The sequence below is a fragment of the Drosophila rhopaloa genome, unplaced genomic scaffold (assembly GCF_018152115.1).
Source record: "Drosophila rhopaloa isolate 14029-0021.01 unplaced genomic scaffold, ASM1815211v1 contig_3, whole genome shotgun sequence".
Taxonomy (NCBI): domain Eukaryota; kingdom Metazoa; phylum Arthropoda; class Insecta; order Diptera; family Drosophilidae; genus Drosophila; species Drosophila rhopaloa.
The window spans coordinates 25,919,173-25,931,458 of NW_025335123.1; the positions used below are offsets into that span (position 1 = coordinate 25,919,173).

Below are 12,286 nucleotides of genomic sequence, written 5' to 3' on the forward strand. Positions count from 1 at the left end.
TTAGCTAATCGATTCCCTGTTGGATGGATAATTTTCTGTTTCGGCAATCTAGTGCTCCATGCGACCCGAATGTCAATGGGGTCGAGTTTCGGCTTCGACAACACACAGACGATAAGGAAAATTCAAGGTGAAAACAAGGCAAACGAAAACATGGCAAATAAAACTGGTGCGAACATAGATGAAAATAATAGAGAAATATACATTAAGGACAAGGATTTCTACTTAACCATATACACTGACCTACAAAATTAGAGCTGCAAACACGTCGGTCCTGTGGCTTTAGCTTGAGTAAGTGCAACTATAAAAATCCCCTTAAAAAGTAAAAACTTATGCCGCGCACATAGGGGACATCGCTCGTTAGCGAAATGAATCCAAGAAAACCAACTCGACCATCAGAAGCCACCTACTTTCGACGACTGCTCGTGCACGGGTTCCTGGCCATGGGGATCGACTGCAGGAGTTGCTAAGTGGCCATCCATCATTACCAATTATCAATGTCAGGTCATCAATCATTCCAAGGTGGGTCACTTCAGAAATTAGCCGGGACAAACTGGATGCCTTTAGAGACGAAGGCAGAACCCCGTTGGAACCGAGACCGCGGGGAGAGTGAAAGGCACCCGAACTTCACATAAATACGTTTATTATAATTTCAGATTTTGTTTTGGAAATAGTTCTTGAGATAAGCTTGACGTTTCATAAAATGTAATACATATATATTTCTTCGCGCTAACCTTTGCCCTTTGTCGGATCTTTGTGCTGGCTCGCTCTATCCCTGTCTGCCTGACTCCTACCGACTCGTTGCTCCTGACCAATCCTTCCCTGGCTTAGCTGTAGCTATGGCTATGTCCGCCAGCCAGCGATACTTCGGCTCGGCTCTTGTTTGTAACAATTTTACTTTCTGCATGCACTTGCTGTACTAATGATTATATAGAGCACACACGGGCCCACACACACCACACACGCACTCAGGTGGGCGTGTGTGTGCGGGGGTGTGTGCATTTAGTGTATATTTGATTTAAATCGAAGCTGCTAAAAAGTAAAAGCAAATTTAACAAACAAACTCTTATAGGTCGTACATATCGTATTTGATTCTTACACTAATATAAGGTATGATGCAGATATCTGTTTGTTCTCTGGATATAAGGCAATGTATACATGTGTAATGTGTGGATAGTGTATAGTCTGATCTGATTGATCTGATTTCGACGAAACTTAAGTCGCAAACAAACGGGGGCAAAGTTAACAAGTTTTCATATTTCATATCTTAGGGGAAATTCGTTTCGTGAAAGGCAAAAAATGTCTTCTGGCTGGGAGAAGAGTTCTTTTTTTTTGGGGGTTTTGTTTTAAGCAACATCAATACGCTTAAGTATATATATATATATATATATAAAGTGTATATAGTTCATGTGTGAGTATTCATTATCTTTACCTACTTCGGTTTGGTTTATGTTTTGCTTCGCTTAGCGCACGAATTTGGAAAAAAATTAATATTTAGTAAATTTCATCATTTGTTTTTTCTTGGTTATAAATTTAAAATCCTTGAAGCAGAGACTGCATATTACTCAATAATCGAAAGACGCTTGATCGGTATTCAAAAACCCAATCGCATGTGCTGATCGGACGGGGAACGAGTATGGGGTTTGCGACCATAAGGTCCCGAAACCCTCATCCTCGCATGCCGTACCCCTGCCCCTCTTAGCCCTACGTGTGTATAATTTTGCTTAAATTTTGCTGGTTGCTTATCAAACGGTTGTAGACTGGACGGTTGCCAGTTGACTGTTTACTGTTGCTGCCTGCCTGTGGCATGTTGCAAGTTGCCTGCTGCAACTCCTCCCGGATCTGTTGCTGTTGTATATATAAAAAGCAACTCAAAAATATACGCGTAGCCTAAAAAGTCTGTCTCGAGTAGCGTCTCGACCACTCGAGTCTATAATTAATAATTGTAACTGGCTCTTTTGGACTGTTTTTGCTGTGGCCTCGAATTGCTTGTTCCGTTTTCTGTTTTCTGTTTTCTGGTTACTGGTTACATTGATTAAAATTGCCTGTGTGCCTGGTTTACGTCTCGCCCTGCTCTTGCTGCATATTTATCTTGTATCTTGTTTGTTTGTTGCAAATTTGTTATTCTATGACTATGAAAAAGTAAAAAAAATATAGAAAAATAACCTTCATTCACTTTGTGTACTTCATATTTAATCGTATTTAGTTATGACTCTCTGCTCATCCTCGTATTTGTCTCACAATAGCTGTTTCAGTGTCTCACATTTCACCCCAACCCCAACCCACCCAACCAAACCTAAGCTTCTACTTCTACCCTGTTACCATCCTAACCCACTCAGCCCTTGGCTTCCTTATATAGTAACCTCAACATACCTTTCCTCGTTTCCTTTTTCTTGCTTTCGTCGTCTGTCCAACACCTTATCATTCATCGAAACTCCTGCACAGCGTTGAGTCCTTCGCTCTCTATCCTTACACGTGTTCTCAAGGCTCTCGATTTCCCAGCTAAACACCTCGCCATCCCAGTTTTCGGTTTCAGTTCCCTTCTCTGCTCCTTTAAGCTCCCCTATGTGGAAGTGGAAGTGTACGTATATCGGTTGCTATAGCTGCTCGGGTTATAAGTCTTTCTGCGGCTGCCTGCTGAAACAACGAAACCAAACACAATGAAATAAATCGAAACGGTGGGGATGGACTACAAAAACGATTGCAAATGGCATTATCTCGGGGGAGGGACATTATCAGTGTTATCTAATCCCCGACTCACGGATTTTGCTTGGGTGAGAAGTTTAAATGTTATTCGAAATTTCAATGGCCTGCTAGCCTTCAACGTTTGATTAAGTTTAGTCCGAAGGGCGGGCCGTGGATCCGCCTCCGATCATTGTTTTGTGTTATGATCCTATGATCCTACGACTACATAGCGCTCTGACTTTGCTGGTTATACACTTGCAGTTAGTTAATGCTCGCTTTAAAATTCGAATACCTCTGGTATGGGAGGGTACGTTAAAGTTTCGACTAATACATTAAACATGAATATTAATTTCTTTAAATATATAGTGTGTCTTTTTTCTTCATCTTTGTTGCTTTGTATTCGTCTTTTTGGTTTTTCCTTTGTATATTTTAGCTATGCGGTTTTGAAAACTATTTTGATCTTTGGATTACTAGGCAATGCAGCTTGACGTTATTCAATGAAAGCAACAAAAATGTGTGTTCTTCTCGACTAATCCACTGAGGATCTGCTCCTCCGGTTGCATTGCATTGTTTGGTAATTAATCTTTTGAAACTAAATATCAATTAATTACGTAGCTTTTGTTTGGCAGAAATAAGTCGGCGAAAGCTTAATAGACGGCATTTGCAAACAAAATGGCGTCATTCGCGTGACCCGTACTCCGCCATATCAGCCTGCGTCCGCCTCATTTCCGTTTCCTGCGGCTCCCGCGCACGAAACTTGCCATATTGCATTGTCTTCGTCGTTGTCCTAATTTTGTTGCTGTTGCTGTTGTCGTCATCCTCATCCTTATCCTCGTCCCAGTCCCTTGTCCTGGTGCCCGTGCTGCCAGAGTCCGATTCCAAGCACTTTGTAAGCCCTACATGGAGTCGATCCTCTGGCATTGCTCTTCTCGTCTGCTTCTTTGGTTGGGTGCGTTATGGGTTGGCTTAGTCGTCGTCGAATGCAATAAACAAGCCCGTGGCCTAGAACTCCAAACGGTAGGCAGAGCACGAGGTCTCGTGGTCCTGCAGGTTAATGGTGCATCGGGAGGCGGATGGCGAAAGGTCGATGCGGTGCTTGGCTAGCAGCTCCTCGTTTTCAGCCACCCAGTAGCCCAGCACATCGGTGTCGTACGTGGGTATGATGGTGACCTCTGCAAGCCAGGAAATCGGAAAATGGAATTATCTGCCAGGCGCAACATTGCAACATCTACTCACCCAACTCCTTGTCCTCCCATGTCTGCTTGGCCTCCAGCAGTGCATCGTACACCTGGCGACTGGGCTCCGTGCCGGAGAAGACGTAGTAGCGAGCCCGCACCCGCTTGAAGAAGTCCACGTGGGCGTAGTAAGAGTTGCCGTTGTGCGGCACGTATGTGAGGTCCACGTATACGGGCGCCGGCTTCTTGCCCACCTTGTTGGGCGATTCACTGCGCTTGCGCAGATTTTTCTCGTTGTTTAGTCGCGTCTTGGTGGCCACCAGCCGGCGTTCCTTCTTGGGCGTGGTGCGGATGTCAGCCCCGCCCTCCACGGGCAGTGGTGCAGGTGATGGCAGGCCCAAGGGCTTGCCCCACTCCTCCAGGCGGTCTTTCGGCAGGGCTCCAGTGGAACTTGTTGTAGTTGTGGTTGTTGTTGTGGCGCTTGCTGATGATACAGTTGTGGTAGTGGCTTCCTTCGACATATCCTGTTGCTGCTGGGCGGCGGCACTACCCACGGTGGCGAATCCGCTTTCTGCTACACGAGAGCGCTGGACATCGCTCAGTGGGAAGCGCTGCCGTTCCGCAGTGCTGCTCACGATCTGCTCCATCTCCTCTGCCTTTGAGGGCGAGTACGAGTACTTCGCTGTGACGGAAGACATGACCTCGGCGCCACGCGCCTGCACGTGCTCCTCGAGCGCCCGCTGGAAGTCTTTGTCCGCCTGATCGAGGAACTTGTGTCCGGCCCAGGTCTGGCTAGTGCTCTCCACGCTCTCCGACGACTGGCTATCGCCGGACGGAGCGCCTTGGATGGGAATTGGCTCGGTGCTAGGCTTCATCGCGGTGTCGAAGCTGTCGGGCAGAGCACCGTAGAAGGAGGTGGCCATGGGGTCGATCGTGCGAGGCAGTAGGATCGAGCGCGCCGTCGAGTGCTCCTCGCTGCCGTACTGCGGCGGAATGTCGTCCTGGCTTTCGTCTCCTTCGGCGTCCAGGTCGGAGCGCTTGCTGACTCCGGAGCTGGAGTGCTGCAGCTCGTAGCTTGTGGCGCTGCGGGGTGATCCCAGCAGCAGGTCTTCGTCGTCCTCACTGCCCGGGGTGCTGGCGCGGTACAGGCCGCGCAGCAGGGCCACCTCCTTGGGCAGCAGTTGGTCGCGTTCACTCTCGCTTGTAGTGCGCGTGGTGGTGACCACCACCTTCTCGCTGTCCGGCTCCGAGCTGTCCGTGGTGGTAACCGTCTTCTGCTCGGTCACTATTTCCTTGCCGTCCGCCGAGATCACTTTGGTCACCGTGGTGATGGTGGTGGTGATTATCTTGTCTGTGCTGCCGCTCAGAGCCGTAGTGCTCTCTAGTCCACGCAGCTCGTGCAGCTCGGGGAGATCTACCTCGCACTCAGCTCCGGCTGCAACTGCTCCTTCTAGCATCTGCTCCTGTTCGTGGTGCTATATGGGATGAAAAAAGGAAATTCACTTAATCACCGACCAATAAATATAATCATCAAATTGTTAAACCCTTGCAAAGAGTATTAGAATTTTGGTCAGAAGTTTGTAACTCAGTGAAGGCACAAAAATGATGAAAAATCTACCCAAATATACAAATCAAGTTGAGTATACAGATTTTTAGAGAATTAAACCACAATCATTTAGAAGTAAGCCACTTTGAAATCGGATGTCTGTAGGAAAAGTTATGGGCTTAGAAGTGCAGGTTTTAGGTTACATTTCGGCAAAGCCATTTTTCGAAAATTTGGAAAGGGGTAACACTATAAAAATGATGAAAAATCGACCCAAAAATACAAACCAAGTTGAGTATACAGATTTTTAGAGAATTAAACCACAATCATTTAGAAGTAAGCCACTTCGAAATCGGATGTCTGTAGGAAGAGTTATGGGCTTAGAAGTGCAGGTTTTAGGTATCTTTTCTACAAAGCCATTTATCGAAAATTTGGAAATGGGTTTTATTATAAAAATGATGAAAAATCGACCCAAAAATAAAAAACAAAGTTGAGTATACAGATTTTTAGAGAATTAAACCACAATCATTTAGAAGTAAGCCACTTTGAAATCGGATGTCTGTAGGAAAAGTTATGGGCTTAGAAGTGCAGGTTTTAGGTTACTTTTCTACAAAGCCATTTTTTGAAAATATGGAAAGGGGTAACACTATAAAAATGATGAAAAATCGACCCAAAAATACAAAACAAGTTGAGTATACAGATTTTTAGAGAATTAAACCACAATCATTTAGAAGTAAGCCACTTTGAAATCGGATGTCTGTAGGAAGAGTTATGGGCTTAGAAGTGCAGGTTTTAGGTATCTTTTCTACAAAGCCATTTATCGAAAATTTGGAAATGGGTTTTACTATAAAAATGATGAAAAATCGACCCAAAAATAAAAAACAAAGTTGAGTATACAGATTTTTAGAGAATTAAACCACAATCATTTAGAAGTAAGCCACTTTGAAATCGGATGTCTGTAGGAAGAGTTATGGGCTTAGAAGTGCAGGTTTTAGGTATCTTTTCTACAAAGCCATTTATCGAAAATTTGGAAATGGGTAATACTTTAAAAATCATGAAAAATCTACCCAAAAATAAAAAGTAAAGTTGAGTATACAGATTTTTAGAGAATTAAACCACAATCATTTAGAAGTAAGCCACTTTGAAATCGGATGTCTGTAGGAAAAGTTATGGGCTTAGAAGTGCTGGTTTTAGGTCCCTTTTGGGCAAAGCCATTTTTCGAAACTCTTTCCTAATTTTATTAAAATGTTCGCGCAGTGCACTCATATATCAATTTTCGCAAATACTGCCAAGGTATTAAGACTTCGGCTGCCCGAAGTTAGTTTCCGTGTTGGGTACTCACCTGAATTTCCAGAGACTTTAGCTCGTCCTTGGTGACGCGCGGAAAAGGCGACGTGGGCTTGGGCGATGACTCGGGTGTCTCCGTGTGGGACTCGCGACCCAGCGGAGTGGGAATGGACTGGCTCTCCGAGGTAAGAGCGCCGGGACTGGACTTGCCGCTGATGTCCTTGGGCGAGAGCGGGCCCGAAGAGGAGACGATGCTGGCTGCGCTGGATTCGCACTTTCCGCCAGCAGCTCCGACTGCAGTTCCAATTACAGAGCCAGCAGATCCCGTCGAGCTCAATGGCTTTACGCTGGGACTGACGGGCGCCGTTGGCGGAGTCTTGCGATCAGCGGGGTCACTCGCAAACCGGGCTTGATCCTGGCCACTCTGATCGATTTGTGTGAGCGTAATGGATTCCACCTTGGAGCTGCTGGTGGTGCTGCTGCTGCTCTGCTCACTGGACTGCAGAAGAGTTGTGGTCTTGCTGGTGCTGGTGGTGATGGAGGTGGTCTTTTGGCCCATATCCTCTATTTGATCGTGCTCCTCCTCGGCGAGCGTGGCAATTGACTCTATATCCTCGCTAGGCTTGTAGATGCTAGTCATCATGATGGTGGCAATGGACTTGGAGCGGCTCTCCTTCACACTGGCGCGCTCCTCGTCTTCCTCATCAGCCTCCTCATCCTCAGGATCACTGTGGGTCAGGCGGCCCTCGCTGCCCTGGCTCAGTAGAGACTCCCGTCGGGACTCGTCCGTCCCCACGAAAAGCGGCTTTTGGGAGGCGGTGGAGCTGGAAACACTGCTGGCGGTGGCTTTTTTCAGGCACTCGTCGGCTGTCTTGGTGGCCTCGGCGCTGAAGGTTTCCTTGGCGGAGACGATCTTCTCGGTGGCCAGAAATTCGGCCACCGTCTCCTTGAGGTTGTCGTCTTTGGTGAAACTGCTGGTGCTGAAGCTGCTGGTTTCCTTTCCTTCCTTAGACTCTTTGGTTTCCCTAAATGACTTCTGAGCGGTACTGGTCTGAATCTCGCTTACGATTGACTCTGATGAGCACTCTTCGGACTGCACCAGCAGCTCTTCCAGCTGAGATGCGGCGGTACTGGTGTCCTCCTTCAGACTGGTGCTCGTTGTGATGGCACCCTTCTCGGCCAGCAAACTGGAGAGTGACTCGCGTCGAGAGCTGTCCTCTACCTTAAGGCTGCTGCTCAGCGAGTCGCTCGTGGAATCCTCGCGTAGTTGGACTGACTGACTCGAGAGGACTGTGGACTTAGTGACTGAAGTGGACTCGGACTCCATACTCGACTTCTCTTCCACCTTTTTGCTCTCGACGGTCTCAGTGGTTAATGAGTGAAGAAGCGACTCTGTCGTCTCCTCAACGACATCCTTGGCACTGCACTGGCTGGTGATGGATGCTGGGCGGGATGTCTTGATGTCCTTCTCGTCATCCTGGCTGGCAACGGACTCCTTGCTTGGAATGGGAGATGACTGTTCCTTGGGCTTGGCTTCCTCCTCCTTCTGCTCGTGACTGGCTACTGACTCGGGGCGGGAGGACACAGACTCTGGCTGGCTGGCAGCCGACTCAGGGCGACTGACAGCAGCTGCTCCCTGCCGTAACTGTGCTTTTTCGGATTGTTCGATCTTGTCCTTTTCCTCGATGGAAATTGGGCCAGATTTTTGGTCGGGCGATGACTTCTCGGACTCGATTTCTACCTTCACGCAGATCTGCAGGGACTTCTCGCCCCCCTCACTCTTGTCGGACTCCTCCTCGGCGGTGGATTTAAGCTTTTCCTCCAACTGGCGTTCGTCAAAGTCAGGTATGATGTCGGTAATGGCCTTGTCAGACTTTAGTACCTTGGCCACGTCTGCTACAATTTTTGCCACTTCCTCCTCGCGCGGCGATAACGGTCGCATCGGCTGGGGTGGCACAATTCCTGTCTTGCCGCCATCGCTAGGTGGCGAAAAGCGGTGCTCCTCGTCCTCCTCCTTGATGTCGTGCAGCACGGATTCATCCCGCTCGCAGATCGTAACCGTAAACTCGGGCGAGCCCACGGTGGTGATGTGCGTTTCACGCAGCTCCGAAAAAGTACCCAGATCCAGACTGCTCTTATCCTGACCAAACTCCGCGGCCTCGGCAATTTCGGAGGCTTTTTCACTTACAGTCTCTGTCAACTGATGCACTTTCTTTTCGACTGTCTCCACGGCAGTGCAGAGTAAGCTGGTCACGCTGCTGACCTTGGTGTCCAGAACGGATTTGATCTCCTTCAGTTGCTCGCTGCTTTCCTTGCTCACCTGTTCCAGGGTACCTGTCACAGTACTTTCCACCTGCTTTACTGCACTCTCGGTCTTCGTCTCCACCTGTTTCACCGAGCTCTCAAGCTTCTCGACTTTCTCCTCGACTTTGGAGGAGAAGGATTCGAACAACGATGTTTCCGATTGCTTTGTCTCGGATTTAGTTTCCTTGATACCCAGCAGGTCTTCTTCTGCTACAAGGGTGATATGCTCTTTAACAACTTCGATGTCCTCCAGGATTGTAGGAGCCTCATCCACGGGACTTCCGGCTGTGTGCGCCGTATCCGCCTGGGCAAGCTCCGCTGGTTTGGAAGGTGTAGCTTGTTGTATGGAGTCAACTTGTACTTTCGAGAAGTCACCTTCAGCCACATCAACCGGACTGGAGAGAGTTGGAAGTATGCCTTTGGCTTCGGTTGTCATTTGGCTCAGGGGCAGACTTAAGTCAGCGATGTGGCGCAAACCTTCATCGATGGGAGAGGATGCGGTCTCGGCCACCGATGCAGGGCGGGATATTTCCTTTGAGCCAGCTGGCGACTTGTCGTCCACCGACTGCGGGCTCAAAGAAAGTGATGGCTTCTCGTCCTTGGAACTTGGTGCCATCACGCTTTCGGATACTGACTCGCGTCGTGATGCTGCCTGCGATTCCTTGGGTGAGGCAGCTGGCAAGTCACTATTTTTACTAGCCGCCCCTATACTTTCAGCCACGGACTCGCGGCGCGACGCTTCCTTTGATTTGTCATCAGCCACATCTGCTTCCTCTTTAAGGGATTGTGATATTGGTGCCTCATTTGACACAAGAGGAGATTTGTCATTACTGCTGCTTTCCGCCTTAACGCTTTCAGCCACCGACTCTCGCCGAGATGCTTCCTTCGACTTGTCAGCCTCATCGTGTACACTTTCCACAACAGATGCTGATCTGGACGTTTCTTTAGATGGAAGCGCTGATTTTTCATCCTTAATACTTTCTGCCTTAATGCTTTCTACCACCGACGCTGGCCTAGACGGTTCCTTGGACTTGTCAGCCTCATCTTTTACACTTCCTGCAACGGATGCTGGTCGGGATGCCAATGGAGATTTATCGCCTTTGGTGCTTTCTGCAACAGATTCGGGACGAGAGGCCTCCTTAGACTGGGCAGCTTCATCTTTAACGCTTTCTGCAACAGATTCGGGACGAGAGGGCTCCTTAGACTGGGCAGCTTCATCTTTAACGCTTTCCGCCACGGATTCACGACCGCTTTCTGGTTTTTCAGTCTCATCTTTGACACTTTCCGCCACAGATGCAGGTCGAGAAACTTCCTTCGACGCAAGGGGAGTTTTTCCGTGCTCAGCAATGTCTGGCTGTGTACTGTCAGCGACTGAGTCACGGCGGCTTGCGTTCTTGTCGCCTTCAGACTTGACGCTTTCTACAACGGACTCTGGTCGAGAAAGTTCAGTAGGGGGTAGTGGTGTGGTGCCGTCCCTTGCACTTTCGGATTTCACGCTAACTGCGAGAGATTCACGACGAATTCCTTCTTTTTCAGCTTCATCTTTAATGCTTTCTACGACGGATTCAGGTCGAGAAGCTTCTTTTGATGCTGGTGCTGACTTTTCATCCTTAACGCTCTCTGCGACAGACTCAGGCCTTGAGACTTCCTTGGAGGCCTGCGGAGACCTATCGTCCTTGACACTTTCTGCTTGTAGGCTCTCTGCAATCGATTCTCGTCGACTCTCCGTTTTTTCACCTTCGTCCTTGACACTTTCCACAGCAGAGACTGGCCGGGACACTTCCATGGAGGCAAGGGGAGATTTATCACCTTTTTCTGCATCATCTTTTGCACATTCCATGACGGATTCTGGCCTCGAAATTTCTTTCGATGCCAGTGGAGACTTATCATCCTTAGTGCTTTCTGCTTTGGCGCTTCCCGCTACAGATTCCCGGCGGGATGGCTCCTTTGATTCAGCCTTATCAGCAACGCTGTCTACGGCTTCTGGTTTGGACTCCCGTCGGCTATCTAGTTTCTCAGCACTTTCCACATCCTGAATGCTTTCTGCAACAGACACGCTTCCGGCAAGTGATTCACGTCGAGATGGCTCCTTGGACTTTTCGACAGCATTTGTAGTTTCTGCGATTGATTCACGACGTGACACCTCCTTTGAGCCAATTATTAAACCGGTTTTATCAGCGTCGTCCTGGGCACTTTCAGCAGGAGATTCTGGGCGTTCCTTAAGTGGAGATCCAATTAGGGACTTGGGAGCCTCATCTACAGGACTCGATGCTGTCTTCTCAATGTCGACTTTGGAGAGCTCAGCTGGTTGTGTTGGGCCTGAAGTTGGGGAGCTTGTGGGTGTGGCTGTCTGAGGGAAATCACCATGAGCCACATCCACAGGACTCGACAATGTTGGGAGTTTACCCTTAAGGTCAATATTCAATGGTAATATTCCTCTTTCTTGGAATTGTGCGAAGTCTTTAGGTTCGTCCTCGTCCTTAGGAGTTTCCGCAACTGATCCGGCCCTCGAAGGTTCCTTTGAAGCTAGAGTCGATTTTTCATCCTTGGCAAGCTCGGGACTTGCGCATTCTGCAGGAGAATCTGGTCGGGATTCTTGCGCCGGAGAAAATGTCGTTTTTGGAGCTTCATCTACAGGAGACGAGGCGGTTACAGCAGCACCGACCTGCGAGAGCTCTGCTGGCTTGGTAAGAGTTGCTGTGGTAGATGAAACCGGAGCGACGACATGTGAAAAGTCACCCTCGGCCACGTCAACAGGACTTGAGTCCGTTGGCAGTTTTCCTCCTGGGCCCGCTTGAAGGCTAAGCGCAAGGCTAGCTCTTTTCACAACTTCGATCTCAGAGAACTCCACGGCCGCTTCCTCAATTGGTGATGAGGCAGTTTCAGCAATTGACTCTGGAAGCGGGGCTTCTTCGGGGGAGATGGAAGACTTTGGCTCGGCCTCAACATCGACGGCAGCTTCATGGTCACTTGCCACAGATACTGGTCTGGGCGAGATCTCCTTCGAAAGGATAGCGGACTTTTCAGACAGAGACTCGCGTCGGGAGGGCTCATTCGACTTGTCGTCTCTAATTTTCTCAGGCGTTTCAAGATCATCTTTAATGCTTTCAGCAACAGATCCTGGCCTGGAGACTTCCTTTGAAGCCAGTGGGGACTTCTCGTCCTTATCACTGGCGGTCGTTAGGCTTTGAGCAACCGATTCCCGGCGGCTTTCTGGCTTTTCTGCTTCATCTTTTAGGCTTTCCACAACGGATGCCGGGCGCGATTTGTCGTCCTGGGAACAGTTAAAATATAT

General features: G+C 48.6%; 1 protein-coding gene and 1 long non-coding RNA gene across 2 annotated transcripts in view; one reads left to right on the forward strand and one right to left on the reverse strand.

Moving 5' to 3' along the window:
* The first annotated feature begins 67 nt into the window (after positions 1 to 67).
* Positions 68 to 730, forward strand: LOC108042834. The gene is made up of 2 exons (XR_001769226.2): positions 68 to 288; positions 345 to 730. It is a non-coding gene; the product is annotated as an uncharacterized LOC108042834 (long non-coding RNA).
* Positions 624 to 12,286, reverse strand: part of LOC108042832 (microtubule-associated protein futsch) — a 73,916-nt gene continuing 62,253 nt past the window's right edge. Inside the window, 3 exon segments of the mRNA XM_044461103.1 lie at positions 624 to 3,854; positions 3,919 to 5,332; positions 6,743 to 12,265. Coding sequence (XP_044317038.1) covers positions 3,685 to 3,854; positions 3,919 to 5,332; positions 6,743 to 12,265 — 7,107 coding nt within the window. The 3' untranslated portion in view covers positions 624 to 3,684.